Here is a 17,727-nt window from a genome sequence, read left to right on the forward strand (position 1 = left end):
CAGCTGGACCCTGGATGGGTCTGAGGAGCACCTTGGGAGAACTTCAGTGCTGGGGACTCTATGTTCCCACTATGCGATGCTAAAGCACTTGTGCATTGCCACAGAAACCCAGAGAATCAGGCAGGTTGGGAGTCATGGTAAAGATTTCTTTGGTCTTCTAGAGTAAATAGTAGCTCTGGGAAACCAAGTGCAAATCGGAAGATATTATGGGTGGTTTTGATTCAACATGTCTGTACCAGAACAGTGTTTAAAAAGAATTTAGCATGAATCAAAAATAACTAATACTATTTTTCTAAAAAGAAAAAAAAAAACAAACCAAAAATGTTTCAACTTGAATAAAACATTTATTTGACTCAAAGCAATTTTTTTCCTATTTTAGATAAGTCTGACATAAGCAAATGGAGTACATACCTTCCTACCTACTGCAGCTTACCTGACCGTAAATACCTGCCACAAAGCCACACAACTTGACACAAACGAGAAATGTTCACGTTTATTCATAAAAGTGTCTCCAAAGTTAGGGTGAGTTCCCAGATTGCAGCAAAATCCATCAGAAAGTGAAGGCTCTATGCACTCCTTGCAGCTCCAGGAGACACCAAAGAGCAGGTTAGTGGAGTTATTTGTGCCATCCTCTGAGATACAGTAACATTTGCCTTGGAGACAAAATTCACTGTCCTATTTATGAACTCCCACACATAAGAAATATGTTGCTGCATGTGATAAACTGGCAGCTGCAGTAGCATTGCAGACTAGGCATGTAATTTATGTTTATGTCACAATTGACAATATAAAAGTATCAACTTGTGGCAAACCTGTGGCGCTTGTAGTGTCGACAAGATAAAGACCTGCTTGCCTGCTGCTGAAATACAGCCTTACCTGTAAGAGAACAGAATTCAGATGGGAGGTGATATTTAACCTCTGCCACTCTTTAAGATGTCAGTCTTGTGTTCCATCTTCCTATGCAAGTCCAATGTCTCCAGCCATACCGGGGGCACATTTTATCATCTTCCCTCAGTGGCATCAGCCACAGTTCAATCAGCAGAGCTATGCAGTGTGTCCTAGCTGCGTTGAACTGCTTATACAGCGTAACTGGCCATTGATGTGTTATGCACATCCTTGCTGCAGAAACCAGCTCGTATGCACACACCAAAGCCCCTGTGTTCTGCTCTGTCACCTCTGGTGGAACATCAGAAGTCCCAGTCCACATCCCAGTGCTGGACTGGTCCCCTCAAACTTGGACTGGGAATGTATTTAGGGTCAGGATGAGGAATAAGCAAAAATAAAAGCTTCAAGTGCGGTTAGTATTCATGTCTGCATTTTGCATTTTGAGGGTCTCTCTAATTTGAAAGGATCTTACACTTCTGGAAATCAGGATGGCAACAAGCAGCTTCCTGTCTGCACAGTCTGTCTGCCAGGCACCTGCTCCTTTTGCCCATCCTCACTTGTGCGTGCAAGAGAGGCAGCTACAATGTAAGCGCTCAGTTCTGTTTGAGCCTTGCTGCTTGGCACTCCCAGCTTGTAACACTGACAGAACAGTAGAGAAATAGAAATAAAACTTAGCCACTTAATGAAAAGAGTTGTTTTGTAGGGGTATTATAGGGGTGTTTTGCAAATTCCGAGGCTGCATAAGGGCAGAGTCAGATTGACAGCCCTGGATGTGGCTTCCACAGTCCCTGTCTGCAATCCAAGCTAAAGAATCCCCTAAAGGACTGAAGCTGCAGGCTCACTTTCTCCTGTGTGACTGGCAGTGGACACTGGTTGGAAAGACCCCCAGTGATCTTTGCCAGCAGATGCTGTCCATCCTGGTTACCTTTCTACAACTAAATCAAAGGGGCAGACTCCCTGGAGCACAGCCAATCCACTGAGCCATGCAGCCACTCGGAACAGCTAATTTCAAAATTTGATTTTCCTTGTAAAATACACTTGTCCTAGTTAATGAAAAAAGAAAACCACTTTTATTTTTGTCCTTCCCATTTATTTATTACTTGTTTATTTTGATACAGTCATCACAGTTTTTGTCTACTCATCAGCACTCTAGAGCTCAGCCTGCTTGGCAAAAGGAGGAACAAATGCAGACCCTTGCCAATAATAGCTGTAGGTGTACAATAATATTAACAAGCCAGAACCTTTTACAAGCCATACCAGCTTTCCACTCACATAGCACCTTTTGTCTAAGGAACTTGATGCACAACACAGCTCTTCAGGAGAATTACAGAGGAGGCTGTGGAGCCAAGTACCTGCAAGGATCAATGGGGGAAGGAAAGCACAAATAGCTGGTACCTGGACCACCCAGTTCAAGGAAAGGAAACAGAGAACTCATTTATCATATATTGTGGGTGTCTGGTGCCAACAACTGAATTTAGAGGACTCGCTACTTGCTCTTATGGCCTCTAAAGTCTTCATGTTGGAAAAATAGTCCTGGAGCATTCTGCACTAATATCCCCCACCAGACAGTGCTTAACCCCTCTACAGCCTTTGTCTAGTTTGTGGGCAGATGGCACGCAGCCCCCTAGGGTCATGCCTCGGGGCTGCATGATGGTTCAGTGCTCCATGAGCTAATTGCCAAATACATGCAAGGAATGGCGACACTCAAACACACCATCAGCCAAGCCAGGCTGTGTAAATTTTCTTCCTGGTTGGCTATCAACAGCGGGGACATGATTCCTATTCTAAGAAAGTAACCAAATGTCCTGTGTGTCTGAAATACAAAGCATATTTGTCCCTGCTCTGGAATGCCCTGTTTTCACAGTATCCCTTGTGGCCAGTGACCACTGGAGATGCTTGTCACTGACATAGCTTTGATTACTCAGTATAGGTCACTATAGGTAAAAGGGAGACAAGACACATCCATTCGTATGTCCTGTTTAAATCTAATCAATAAATCTCTTTGGTACTTCCTAGATGATTAGCAGGCAGGGTTAGAATACAAACTTCCCACCTTTCTGTGTAATTGTCCCAGCCTTTCACCTAGGTCACATGAGAGATCGCTCCAGGTAAAAAGAGCATCCTATTGCAGGAAGAGAGTGAGGCTGGAGAGAGAAAGAGGACATCAGGAGATCATAACAGGCTCTTTCTCCCAAACCTACAGATTACTTGGGAGGTGCTGGAAGCAATTCAGAGAACAAGAGACACATTTCTGTTATGCCTTACGTCCCTCTTGCACCCCACCCAAGGCCAGGTAAATCTTGATTTGATAGCTCCAAGCCATGAAAACCAGCAACGCTCCCTCAGCCATTCTTCAATGAACTAAGTTTTACTACTGCATGCAATCACCACACACGCACCAGCCAGTGTCTAACAGCTACTCTGAGCAGAACTGCCTGTTGCTGTAAAGCAGCAGAGCTCTGCAGAGGTCACCCCTGGGCACTACCAGCTGCCTTCTCTTCCTTGCTCTGAACCTCCAGCCTGCCACTCTGTTCCTCCTTGTGATCACTCTTACAAAGAGCCACTGCCCACTCACCGCTGACTCACATGAGAGCCTCAAGCTGCCTCTCCCGATGCTCTGTTATTGCTCTTGTTAAATCTTTACAGCCTTTCAGAGCACAAGTTGTACAGGAGCATCCCATCCTTTCGATATAGACTGCAGAGCAGGAAGTTGGACATGCCAGCCTATGGCTTGAGCCCAAGACTCTAAGCAAGACAGGCATTCATCAACCGGACCAGTCTTTCTGCCCCAGTGACTGGGTTGTTGTGAGGTTAGGCAAGCATACCATTCAGAAAAGAACATGAGGACATGTGGAATTACCCATGCAAGGCTTGGTAGCCACGTCCTTGTGACAGAGGCCCTCTGTAGGGCTGAAGGCACCATGGCACTGTCTCCAAAGTTTAGGGGTATTGGTATAGCACATGCCATGGGCTGATGATTGTCTTCCTCTGCCTGGAAGTTGTGCCAGAGGGAAAGGGCCCTGGACACTGACAGGATCCTCAGGAGAAATGGAGGACATCTCCAGGAACAGAACAGAAATGAGGCATCTTACATATGCATCCTTCTGCCCTGGAGGGCAGCTGGGATGAGCGGCTGATAACCAGCTTGTGGTCTGTTGTGTGGGCTGTGAACACTGGAGAATACGTTGTGTTGTTACATACCAGAGACACTAAATGCTTATTGTAGCTGCCTTTTAAACTTCTAAGGATAGGAGATTGCTCATTTGTATGGACCATGTTCTGCCTGATTAACTGTATACATTACACTGAATACAGCCCGACTTATTTGCTGAAATAAATATAAATTATAAATCTCTTTTTGCTTCTTTGGGGACAGAGGGTGCTATTTTACTGCTTTCTGTATATTGCCTGCTGGTTTCTTTATACTTCAAAAGAACCTTTTGGCATGGCTACAGCTTCACATTTCCTTACAGCTGAATGGGCACCCGGTACTTGAGCAAAAATAGAGCTTTATTAAGTGCACGAAGAAGGAAAAGGTCCTGAAGAGCAGTAAGGTGGGACATGCTCTGCACCAACATGGAGGAGAGTTCAGATTGTGAAAAGTGAGAGGATGAAAAAGGCAGGCAGCCCCAGCATATCCCTCTCCTGTCTCTGTGCCTCCTCCTGCCGTGGCTCTGGGCAGGGAGCTCTTTGCCCTCCGGATTTGCCTCACTCAGAATCTGCCAAGATCCCCTGTTCTTGACCAAGCAGCTGAAGAGGGACTGAAGCCATGTGTCTCCAGCAGCTATTCAAACCTGGAAGAGGTTTGGATTGCTCTCCGGAAGGGTTTCCTCTCCATAGCAGTCCAGCAAAGCTGGGCACACAGTCTTCTGGTTTGACTTGTCAGCTAGGAAGGCTGCAAATGCCTCTTGGCATAACCCCCTGTGCAAAATCAGGGGCCTTGCCTGGCATCTCAGGGAAATGGTGACAAAGGCAGGGCTCTGAACAACCTCTCCAGGGCTCTTACCTTACCCTTGCTGCTGTTCTCTTGCTCTCTGAAATATCTGTCTCTGCCATGCATCTTCAGTGCCTGCAAAAGCCAGGGCAGAGACCCAACAGACCCAAGCTGCCTTCCCCAACTGCACTGCAGCCTCTCTCCTCCACATAAGTCAGCGAGGTAGCCAGGAGAGGTACGTAGGTAAGATAACTAAGAGAAATATACAGCCAAGGTACCCAGCAAGGCAGCATGTGTTTTGGCTCCAGCTGCAGGAATTGCACACAAAATGCCCAGATCTCCTTGAGAAGCCCCTCAGTGATGCTGCCTTGGATGTCTCCCACCATGTTCCCCTGCATAACACACAGCCCTGCGGGTGCATGCTGGTGCTGAGGGCTTCCCCTGGGCTGAGCTCTGCAGCACTACCTGCCAGCCCTCTCCCCCCAGCCAGCATCGCCCCGGCAGCAGCTCAGGCTCCTTTGTTTCTTTGGGAGTGTGGCAATGGGGACAAGAGGATCTTCCTGCAAAGCAAGTCCCCCCATCACTGCCCTGGGCAGTGCTATGGAAAGGGGAAGAGAGAGGCTTTCAGGCAGGCTGTGATTCAGGTTTCTCTTGATTGTTGTCTTGTGGAGAGTGCCAAAACAGTGTGTCCTGGTAAGCTGAGAGGCTCAGAGCAGCGGGTGCTTCTGCCAGGTGAGCAGACCTGGGGGAAGGGACCAGGAGCCAGCAGCGATTCTGAGATGCCTTTATCCATCCATTTTCCTCAAGACAAAGCACCATGCCATGCCCTCTGTCAACTTTCAGCCCATCTGCATGCAGGTCCTAATGTTTTGTTTGCTTTGCTGGCGGGTGGCATGTTTTAGAGCAACTTCCCAGCTCTTTCTTCCCCATGTGTGCACAGCTGAAGGGGGTACTGCAGAGAGCAGCATGCTTCTCCACTGTGCAGAGCAGCACGCTTCCCCTGAGCTCACCAGGGATGAGTTAGCCCAGGGCTGGAGGCGCCTGACCATGTAAAAGCAGTGTCCTGTGTGGGCTGACCCACTGTCCTCTCCAGGATGCTGGATTAGTGCACAGGGGGTGTTGTGGTGGGACAGCTACGACACCTGATACCTGAACCATGCACAGTAGAAACCCAGCAAGTGTTTGAATCATTTTGGCTGTTACTGGAAAGTTCACTGTGCTTACCAACAGCATGTCTCATCCGTGTTTCTCAAGAGGTCAGGGCAAACCTGGATGACTTTTAAGTAAACTTGCCTTCTTGGCTCCACCACCTGCAGATGAAGTGAAGAATGCAGTCGTTAAGCCTGTGGTCTGTTTACATGCTCTAAAAATGTCAATCTCAGACATCTGGTAGGACTGCACTCAGATAACCTAACCTGTGAGATGGCTGGGGCACAGCGGATAGAGGTAGAACAAGGGCATTCAGGGTAAGAGGTCCAGGTGGTAACTGCTAGCAGTTGAACACTGGGAGAAAGGGTTTGAAATCAAAGCATGGCTTTGCTTTTCAATAGCTTTGTTCAGCTGTTCAATACAGCTAAGTTTTTTTAATAACTTGGTATCAGACACTCACCAGTGCTAGGAAAAAAACTGATCAGAGCCCAGGGAAGGAGAGAGAGGAGGGCAGAATGACGGGAACATCAGAAGAAATACAAAACCAGCAGAAAATACGCAAGAAAAAATACAGGAGAGACTGAAGAAATGTAAGTCCTGACAAACACTGCTGTGCAGGTGTCTCATTGCAGACTGGTTGGTCCTAGGAATAAATGGAATGGTCCTGGATCTGAATGCACAGACAGCCGTTGCCCCACTGCGATTAAGGTCTGGGCTGTGCTTTACTGAGCTTGGACAGGGATTCCTGCAGAAATCACAGGAGCATGAGGCTGGTGGGGACCCGGCATGGTTATGTGGTCCATTTCCCTGCTCTGAGGCAATATCTACCTATCCTTATATCATCCTTGGCAAATTATGTCCTGCTTTTCCTTAAAATCTTCTATTGCACAAGATTTCCCCCTGCCCTAGGTAGCCTGTTTGAGTATTGTACTGTCCTCTACGTTAGAAAATCTTCCTGAATATCTAACCTAACTCTGAAAATCTAATTGTTTAACAAGAAATTAGTTTGATTTCTCCTTGTCTCTAATAAGCATAGGAGAAAAAAAAATAGTTGACTGTCTTCTTTTGTGTATTGTAAGAGTTATTATGTTTCCCTTCAGCTTTCTCTTTTCTAGTTTAAACAAACTCAGTTACTCAACTTTTCTTCATGGGTCATGTTTTCCAAACTTCTCATCTCATTGTCATTTGGACTCTTGCCATTTAGGTCACACCTTCCTAGAGCCTGAATTCCAGCTTAGGTCTTGCTGACAGCGAGTCGAGTGGAATAATTTCCTCCCATCTTACAGATCTCATCGGCCTCCTGCTCCTGTGGCCCAGAATGACAGTCACATTTTTGGAAGAGGAAACTCAACCTGCAGTTAGCTACATCTCCTTCTCTGTCATACACCTGCTTGGCCACTACCTCCTCATTTTGTACTTGTTTCCTCTAGCTACGAAGTGCAGCATTTTACTGAATTTCATATGGTCATTTCAGACTATTTGGCCAGCATCGCAAAATCATGCTGCATTGTTTCTTTCCTCTGAAGCAGGCGCTTCCATCAGCTCAGCGTCATGAACACCTTTCAGTTGTCCTCTCCATCCTGTTATCCAAGCTGCTAACAAAAATATGAATATTTTGGGTCTCCTGGGATGGACAACAAACCACTGACACCTACTTAGGATTCAACCCTTCAGCCCATCATAAAAGAATCCTATTTCTCAGTATCTTCATATCTCAGGGGAGCTCTGTCAAAAGCCTAAATGGGCCACACTAGCTGCTTCTCTCTTGTTCCCTGGAGCATCTCCCTGTCAGAGAAGAAATGAGGTTGGTTTGATAGGATCTTCCTGTGACAGATCCATGTTAGTTGCTCCTTATCATTTTATTATCCCCTAGGTACTTACAAACGGACTGCTTAAGAGTTTTCTCTCACATCCGTCCGTGTATTCAAGTTGGGTTGACTGGCCTGTAATTCCCTGAGTCCTTCTTCTTTGCCTTTTCAGGTGCCGGCTCCACAGCTTGGTGAACTGGGGCTGGAGGTGTCCCACATAGCTTGAGGAGCACTTTGCAAGTGCAGGCGGTGGTGATAGTGGTGGGCATCCTGCTGCCCCACGCAGGGAAACTGCTGAGACTCCAGTCCAGAGACTGGAGGTCATATTCCTGTAAATGAAATGCACCTCGTCCTGGATGGTCAAAAGAGAGAGAACTAGTAACACCACCCAGCTAATGATATCTCTCTTGAGTTTCCTTCCCCTGGAGAGTTACAGGAGGCGTTGGCTGGTAGTAGGCTATCACCTACTTACAGTGGGTTGCACTTTATCTCTTTGTGTACAAGCCTTTTGCCACAAGAATGTCCACAAAGGACACAGCTGGACTTCGTGTAAGGGCCAGATACAAGACCCTTAGAAATGGGCACTGCTTCTGACAACCAGGGCGTGGAATGACTGCAAGTGTAGCACGTCCAGGGAGCTGCATGACAGTGGCTGATGTGCAGAACAGTGTGGTGGATGAGCTTACCGATGCCCTCTCAGAGGAGAGGTAGAGACAAAGGGGGGCTGTTTACTTATGTTGAAATCTGATTCAATTCAGGCTTTAGACAGTTCAAAATGACAATGCTTAAAAAAAAAAGAAAAATATGTATTTTTCCACCACCACCCTGATTTTTCAGGATTCTTCAGTGTTTGGTCCATGGACACAACTTGCTGTTTCATGGACACAACTTTGCATCCCCCAAAGATGGATCTGGTTGAACTATGCAGAGCCAGCCCCAGGTAGATTCAGGGTGCAGCAAAGTTACAACTGCTCTTTGGTCATCCTAGGCCAGACAGCCTGGGCTTTCCTTGCTCTGTTTCAAAGAGAAGAAACATGGATAAATGCTTTTATTTCCTTGATAGTCTGTCTAGTGAAAGGTGCTTCTCTCAGTTGTTGGAGCTCTTGCCAGGATGGAGCTGCAGATTGAGGGAGACTTAGAGGACTCCAGACATGCTGCACTGTATTCCTTGGGCATCGTTCTCTCTCCCACCTGGGGGAAGGAGAATTTGGAAGGATCCCTGATTTGCCATCACTGGGGAAATACACTGTGTGCAAAGACTGTGTCTCTTTATGGAGTTTAAATCCCCTAGTCTCATCAGTGATAAGGAATTGCTTCCCTGTGGCTGAGCCAAAAAGGGTGTGAGCAAACTCAGAGCCATTGTCTCTACTCACACAAACATGTACTTTATTCCAGGACAATAACGCAGCACATTTTTCCTGCCTGGATAAATGGTTATTTTCAGACTTTGTGACGGAAGGAGAATGGGGGAAGACAGAGCAATTTCAGGTTAATGCCTGAAAAATGTCTCTGACAACACTGAGAGCTGGGACACAAGAGACTGGAAGATGTGCAGTGGGGCTCCCAAGCCTGCCTGCCGCTCCTGTCCCTGCCAGGGGGACTGGTTGGAGCCCCCATCTCTCCCTGCCTTGCAGGGGTTCACCCTGCACGCTGTTCAAGGGTCCTGTGTCGCCCAGCTGGGCTTCTCCAAAGGAGTCATCCAGCCCCGTTGCTCTTTCCTTGTAACTCAGGCAGAATTTGAACCAAAGCTCGTGTTTGAGGTGATGCCCAGAGCTAGTGGGGAAGTTCAGACCGGATCCACACCTGAAAACCGCTGCTCCAGCATGCACCTCCGCTGCGCTGAAGCTAAGCCCAGGCCCGGACACTGTGATCTCCCCAGAGCAGATGCTTCTCTCTGACACGCTGGAGGTGGTTCCCGGCGCTAGGGTGGCTGCTCTGGGATCAGCTCTGCGTGGGGCTGCGGCACTTTCCCACCCTTCTCCTTGCCACGTGCCTCGATTTCCCTCCGAGCCCTGCGCAGAGCCATCACCCCGCACAGGATCGCAGGTGCCCTCCCTCCCTCGGCCACCAGAGCTCTGCTCCAGCCTGTCCCACCCCACGAGCGCGGCAAAGCCAGGAGGCAGAGAAAGGCTTACATAAGCCAGAGATTTAAGGGCTTTACACGTGAGGGTGGATTTTCCTCCCTCTCCTGGGAGCCTAATAAGAAGCGTGTGCACTGTGAGGCTTTCAAAGGCAGCAGAGAGGACCATGGTGAGAGCTGACTTTAACACTGGCCTGAGTTCAAGTCAGTAACTGCGTTCAACATTGCTTGACCCACCGACAAGGACATCCAGGACTGAAAACAGTGTGGTCAGATGGAGGAAAAGCCTTGGAAGGATCATTGTGTGCTCCTCAACAAGGATGAAGAAAATGAGCTGGTAAGGAGTGGGGGACCGCGCTGGGTTTTGGTTTCCTTGTGCACCTCTTTTCCCACATGCCCATTTTGGATAGGCCTCTGCTTCTTCTTCACCTTCACTCCCCATTCGGGTACTGTCTCTTCAACATAGCCTTGGTGAAGGCTTTGAGATTTCTGCAAAGTAAGGGCTAAGTGAGGAACATATTACTTCAATCCAGAAGCACGAAACATGGAAGAGACCTCTTTGCCCACCAGAAGCCATCTGGCCAGGGAGCAGTGTCCCTTTCCCCACTGTCTGTTCCACTGTCTTCTCCATCTTAATTGTGCGGATCTCTACTAATGGGTACACTTTCCCTTACCGGGTCATCATGTATCAGAAAGCAAGTCATAGGGAAAGTGCTTAGAAATGAGTTTTACCCTGGACAATTGTTTGAAGTAGTGAGTAAACCACTTCTCCTGAAATGCAAGGGTCTTGGCTGCTTAGCATGTCTAAGAAGATTGGGCAGATGACCAGAGTCTGCTGCAGTTCTCATGGCAGGAATCCCTTGTTTCTCAGTCTTTTACAGCAGCTTTTATGGAGCTGCTCTGTCCTTACAAGGGTTTTTTATTAATGTTAATTGAATCTACTTTCTGATTTTGATTGTAATTGATTATTGATCATGTGCAGCAGCCTGGAAGGGTTGCACTGAGTGCGTGCTTTGCAAACACAATGAGTTGAAAACTCTTCCTCTACCTGCTAACACGGAGTAATTACACAGAGTCTGGTGAGAGTGGGAGTAAGACTTTCTCCTCCAGACTTGTGTGCAAGGAAGCACTGGAACCCAGATATTTCTGTGGGCACAGAAATAGATGCGTCTGCACAGGTGTAAAATATAGTCCTGTCACTCCTGTATTTCCTAGAGATATATATGCAGTGCACGCACTGGAAGCACAGCAGCACGCTCCCCCAGGACAGGAGTCTCTGTCCTCTGCAAGCAGAGGCTGCTAGCAGGTACTTCCCAGCACCTCAGTGTCACTGTTTGCCCAACCTTGGGGACTGAGAAAAATGCCTCTGTCATGGGGATGCAGGTGCTCAGGGCATGCACAGGTGGGAGAGATCCTGCCCTGCAGAGCACACCTGCACCTCTGTATCAGGATTGCTTGCAGGGCTACTAATAGCAGTGGGGCTTCAGCTTCTCTGGTTGCCTTCAGTAAATATCTGCTGGGATTATGGCTGTTGCTCATATGAGCTAGGGAGCTCAGGCCAGTTGCAGCAGCCTGGATCCAGCTCAAAATGAAAAATCTGCTGTGGGAGACAGGTAAGGAGTCAGCTAGGGATCATCTGTGTCATACTGATTGCTACAGACAGTGTTCTTCAGGGGGTCACTAGCTGGCATGTGGATATGGCCCTCAATGCCTGCCTCTACTTGCATAAGAAGCAATGGGGATGCCAACTCCCTGATGAGGATGGAGGGCCAGAATGGATGGATGGGTGGAGTCAGGCTGTTGCCACAAGCAGCCTTTTAACTGGGAGCCTGTGCACCCTAGATGAGCTGCACCCACTTCCAGGAGACGCCTCCCTTACCCCATCCAGCCTGTGGCTGCAACCCTGCTGGCAGAGAAGCGCCCTGGCTCTGCCCCGGATGCTGCTGGCACAGCCTGCCTTCTGCAAGGGTGCCGGTGTCAGGCTGAGCGGTGTTTTTCATAATACATCTTCCCGCCGTCCTGTTTGCTGGAGCAGCCTTGCTTCCAGGTACTGCACTTCTTGGAAAACTCTTCTTACTGCAGACAGGCTCAGTGGGGTAAATCAGCCGTGAACGTGGGTTCCCTCAGCTCTGGCCTTCAGTGCTTCCTCCTAAGTACCGTGCAAATGCCCAGTGTGAATTCTCTGAGAACAGGCTGTGCAGTAGCACAGGCTGCCTTTGTACCTCGCCTGTGCAGAACGATCCCGTTGATCGGCCATGTGTTGCAGCTGTACGGGGACTGACTGCACCGGCCGAGGCCGTCTCTCTGGCCTGGGGGACTTGGGCTCCCGCCTGGCCCTGTGCTGGCCCAGCGGTGAGGACCTGGCACGACCCAGCTGTGCTGGGGTCCTGCAGCCTGCGGGAAGGGGCACCTCCCCAGCACCCTGCATGTCAGGAGCTCACAGCACTGCTCCACTTATTAAAACCAACCCTTTTAGACATGTACAGTGTGCTTCTATTGATTATCTTCCATCACGTCTAATGCATTTTTGGGTTCCTCAGTTGCTGTGCTTAGCATATAGCTGTGCGCTAGAGCCCCACTTTCTGGCAACAGCCCATGTTCGGCTCATGCTAGAAATCCCCAAATGCTCTCACTGGGCGACTCCCGGCCCTGCACTCACCCAGCCCTAATGCCACAGCTCTTCCGCAGCCTTCCCTTCGCCTTTGGCTGCAGATTTGATCCTCTAACATCCCTGTGGGGTGGTGGATGAGTTGTGGTCCCACACACCTCCTGTCATTCCAGCCACCCCCATAACAGGCTCCTTGTTTTCCAGGTCTGCATTTGGAGTGTATTTATAAAATTCTTGCTATGAAAAGGCAAGCAAATGAACATCTCCTTGAATTTCCTTAGTTGTGGACACTGTGGTTTGTCCTCCCACTCTGAAAACACCGTTTGTAGTTATTGATTTAAACTTCTGTGGCCTCTGAAGGAATAATATTTTCTATACAGCAGGGCTGCACATCTAAAAGCTACAGAGCTGGTTTGAAATGGATTTTGCTAACCTGGTATAAGGGCTGCATCATTATCTTTATTTCAGTTGAACTGCATTGATTTCAGCTTAGTTTATGTTGATTATGATCAGGGTTCAGATAAATCAAGTTAATTGCTCTCTTAAACCTAAATAGGTGCTTACTCCACTGCCTTTAAATCACTTGAAAATTATATTTGAAGTTGAACCAGTACAATTGTTTGTACAAGCTGTCTCCAAGGAGCTCTGCTTTGTTGCAAACTCTATCCTGTAAAGCACCAGTCATCCTTCTGGCATTTCTCTGGCATATGTTTCAAATGTGGGACTTCCTCATTTTTATTCTTTTTTTTATAATTTAAAACACCATTTCTTCCCCCTCCTCTCAAGCCATTGACATAAGCCATGTCAATAGGTTACACTATGCCACCACATTGCGTACTTTAGTTGGCAAGCTATTCTGGAAAAACATTCAGTGTAGTCACAAGAAGACGTACAAAAACATTTCCTTTTACTTACTACCTCTGCCTACGTCTGCAGGGTCACTTGATACCTCCTCAGGGGCAGGTGCCTCACGCACCCGCTGCCCGGTAGGTGGGTGGGTAATTATCTGTGGTCTGAGGTTTGAGGTTATCTGTTTTCTGAGGTTAGGTAATCTCACCTTGGTGATGGCACAGGATTGCTCCTGCAGCTCCTTGCACGGGCCTGCCCTGCAGCACCCACAGGCAGTGGGCAGCTGGCAGCATCTGTGCTGGTGCCAGAGCCACGGGCCAGGCGCGGGCAGGGCAGCACCGCAGCTGCTCCCCTGCGATGCTGCCGCTTCCTCCGCTTGCTTCTGAGCATGGGTGCTCTCCTGCCCTTGCCATCAGCCCTAGGGTGAAGTCGCAGGGATTGCCTGGAGCTGGGCTTTTTGGACTAGGGAAGAAAGCTGAGAAGTGCCCAGGAAGTGCCTTATATAGTGAAACAAATGGATCACCCAGGAATGGAGACACCTGATGCAAAGCAATAGATTTTTTTTTTTTCAGCAGTGCGTGCAACACAACAAATTAAATCTCTTTTTCTAGGTTTTCATCTCAGCCTTAAACCAAAATTCTGTTCCCAAATAAACTTTTATACAATCTGCCATAGCATGGGTGGCACAAAGCAAGCCCCATCGTGGGGGCTGCCTGGGTTCCTGCCTTGGTGCCTGTGGGGGAGCAGAAAGGGACAGACACAAGGCTGCTGAGGGGGTGGATGTAGGGCTGCAGGCAGGGCTGTTTGGTGCTAGCACTGCAGATAGAGAAGTATTATCATGATGGGTCAGCTGCAGTCTTGATGGTAAAAGCTCCAGACTGGAGTTAATTCTTCATTAATCCTGGGAGAGCTGATGTGAGAACGCTCCTCTGCCGGCAGCAGCCCAGCAGCATCCTCCTTTCAGCAGCTCTGCTGTATTCTTAACTATGTCGTATCAATCAGCAAACTCTCATTTCCAAAAATGACTTTGAGCAGTTTTGAGGGAAGGGTTCAGTCACCAGCCCTTCGTTTCAATACGCTTGGGCTTACTGATGAACAAACGCCAAGGTCAAACTTGTTAACAAAGAATGCTTTCTCTTTGCTGTACAGGAGATATTTGGCTACAAAACCCAAGGCTGCCGAAAAGCCTTGTGCATTGCTGGATACATCTTGTCCTGTGGGGCTCTGCTGCTGCTGTTTTACTGGAAGCCCGAGTGGGATGTGTGGGCAAACTGCATCCGCTGCAGCTTGGAAGAAGCAGACGTTGTTCTGCTCAGAACAACAGTAGGTGAACCCTCCTAGCTCATTGTTATTTGCAGAACCTATTGTTTTCACAGATAGGGCAGCCTGTCTCTCTTTGCATGATGTAGCAGGTTAATAACACTTTCCACTTTTGGAAGTGGAGCAGCGGGGATGAGTCAAACTTCAGAGGACCAACCATTTTTATTTGCAGAGTTTGAAATACTGTGTAAAAGACCATGTTTACACTACAAGAGTGCAGCTACTCTGCCTGAAAGCGGGGCACCAAGCCTGCTTCAGGCATTGCTGCTGCCCGCCCTCAGGCTCCAGCAGCTGCCCTCTGCCAATAACATGTGCTGTAAAACAGCTCTGCCTCCTCCCTTCCTCTATGTGCCTGGGGTGCAGCCAACTGGCTTCAGCAGAGGGATCGTCTTCAGAAGTTGTGGCTGTTAGTAGCCTTTCTGCTTTAAAGTTATTGGCGAATGCTGAGGAGATGGGTTTTGGACAGCTAGATTTCAGGCATTAGTTATATTCTAAGACTCCATGACTGTAAATTAAAACCTAACCCAATTCTAGTAGAGCAAATGCTTAAGACACTTAACGCTCAACATTGCAATGATATTCCCAAACTAAATGCACTCAAACCACTAAATGAGTAATCTATTGCTTATTGTAACTAGTTACATTAGACTAAACTGATTAAAGGACAATTCAATCTGACAAATGCATGTATAGCAATAAAGCTGAGTTGTTTTTTGGTTATGGATGTATAGCAAGTAACACAGCATTATAGGAGTTCTGTAGAGCAAAGTGGTGCTGAGGACTCAATGTCCACACCAGAAGTATTTCAGAAAGCTTTTACTTCCAACTAGCTCTAGTCTGATCCCATAGTCTGAATATCCATCCAGTAGCTATTGAAGGACATCTTCTGGTTTAATTTCATCTTCTCTGAAATTGCTCTGCAGCATGAATGAAAGCAAATGGAGATGATTGCGAGATTGACTTCGAAGTGCTTTACTGATTGGTACTAAAACACTGATACCAACATCCCTGTTACTATGGACTTATATTTGCTATGCTTGCAATGATGCCACAGTACTGTAGTTCTCTGGGAATCTCATATATACTTTCCAGATTCAGGAAACATTATCACAGACAACATACTGGGCTTGTCACTGAACTGCACTCTGTTTCTCTAGGATGAGTTTCAGAGATACACCCGGAAGAAGGTGACCTGGATTGATTTGTCCACATTGGCGCTACCTGTCAGCAGTAATTCAGATGGTCCTCTTGTAGCTGATAAAGACTCTGTCATAAACAGAGCTATAATGAAGCCACAGTTAAAGGTAAGTCCTCTATTAAATGGAGAAGAAAGATGGCAGGGAGGAGGTGGGTGAAAATAGGAGTCAAGGCACCTGGAGGCTCCGAAGAGTGCTCTGTCAGCATCTTCCTGCAAATCCTGTTTACATAAGCTCAAGTTTTCTCCTAAAACATGGGGAAGCATTTCTGTAACAGTGAAATGGTTTTCCCTTGAATGGCAAAAGGAATTTTTGCTATTTGGTCTTGCAGATGAGATGTATCCAGGTGCAGAAAATCCGTTATATTTGGGACTTCTCTGTAAAAGAATTCAAGAAAGTTGGGTGAGTGTCAACAGCCTGTTGCAAAACCCTTTGTGGTAGGGGACTCCCTTGTCTGAACTTTCTCCTGTTGTCCTAGATCATTAGAAGACAGCAACACATGTCACAGCATACGCCACAAGTTTGGAGCTGGCCTCACACGGGAAGAACAGAAGATCAGGTACGGTCTACGTATGAATAGAGGTATGAGCTAATTGTGACAGCGTGACCTAGCAATTCTTCCTTTCAAATTCATGTGAGTTTCTTGCTACTCACCTTAGTAGTAAGGCAGTGCAAACTGCTTGGGTGACACTTGGAAAGGTGCAAAATCATTATCCTTTACAGTCTATTGAGCTCATTATCTTCTCAGTGATGCCAGGATAAGTCTGGGGAAAACTCCACTGGTTCCACCTGGGGTTCAGGGCACAGCAAGCCGTGACTGGCTTCCTTTGCCATCATCTCCTTAAAAGCCCTCTGGAAAACTTATCACAGGGTTTAGCAGCAAACTGACGCTCTTTTCAAGCAAGGAAACAGTAAAATTCTGCCTCTGTGTAATTCCGCCTCGGATACAATAGCTTCCTTACAGGTTTATTTGTCCTGCTCAGCCATATGGTGCCCCCAGGACTTACTTTTTTTAGATAAGTGTTAATGTTATTTGAGCGCACAGTTTTCCACATGAAGTCTTACCCTATGTGACTAATATAACATGAGGAACTCCTCTCTACCTTCCTACAGGCAGCTGCTGTGTGGGCCTAATGCCATTGAAGTTGAAATTCGTCCTATTTGGAAATTACTTTTTAAAGAGGTCAGTAAGTTAGACTAGCACTTGGTGGGACAGGTTTGTAGTGTTTTGAAGACTTTACCTGGGCACACTAGGATGGGGTAATTTGTGCTTCATAGGCATAAGCCACGGAAGAAAGTTGGTGAACCTCTGTTATGGCTAGTAGCACACATTCCTGGCAGAAGGTTACAGGGAAGAATATAAAGCTAAGAGGATGCTTGGTGCTGCATACTTATAACAGCTAAGTGTTTCCCTTATGATGACGGTGTCCCTTCTTGGAGAGCAGTAGTGGAGGGGGCTGATGTCCTCCTTCTCTGCTGTAGGCCCTTATTCCTGACTGAACGTCTCCCATGAGCTGGGACATCTTGCCTCCTGACTGAGCAGCGATGTGCACCTGGAGTGCTCGTGCTTTCTGCAACTGCTAGGACCATAGCCACATCAGTAACTCTGTCCTTTCATGTAAGCTCTTGATAATGATCTGCATAGAAAATTTTATTGGTACAACTAAGGCACACTTGTTCCTCTTTACTAGCCTTGTTTTAGTAGTCCAAAGGTAGTACAAAGCATTGTACAAGCTTGCTTGTGGCCTCAATAGCAGTGTAAATCGGGAGCACGCTTTAGAATGGAGGAAAACATTTGCAAAATTCCTATGTTATAATTGCCTTGTTCACCTAGTAACTTCCTTTTCTCCTATGACATAGATGCAAGACAATTTTTTTCATGCATAAATAAGGACACA

The 17,727-nt window shown here is 47.3% G+C and overlaps 1 protein-coding gene across 1 annotated transcript in view; it reads left to right on the top strand.

Annotated features, from left to right (window-relative positions):
• Positions 1–10,130: 10,130 nt before the first annotated feature.
• Positions 10,131–17,727, top strand: part of ATP13A5 (ATPase type 13A5) — a gene marked incomplete at its 3' end in the record, with an annotated part of 28,626 nt that continues 21,029 nt past the window's right edge. The window contains exons 1-6 of the mRNA XM_009572701.1: positions 10,131–10,193; positions 14,463–14,636; positions 15,791–15,937; positions 16,161–16,231; positions 16,308–16,388; positions 16,943–17,012. Of these exons, the coding sequence (XP_009570996.1) occupies positions 10,131–10,193; positions 14,463–14,636; positions 15,791–15,937; positions 16,161–16,231; positions 16,308–16,388; positions 16,943–17,012 (606 nt within the window). The remainder of the gene's footprint in view (positions 10,194–14,462; positions 14,637–15,790; positions 15,938–16,160; positions 16,232–16,307; positions 16,389–16,942; positions 17,013–17,727) is intronic.

This window comes from Fulmarus glacialis, unplaced genomic scaffold, assembly GCF_000690835.1.
Source record: "Fulmarus glacialis isolate BGI_N327 unplaced genomic scaffold, ASM69083v1 scaffold1410, whole genome shotgun sequence".
NCBI lineage: Eukaryota > Metazoa > Chordata > Aves > Procellariiformes > Procellariidae > Fulmarus > Fulmarus glacialis.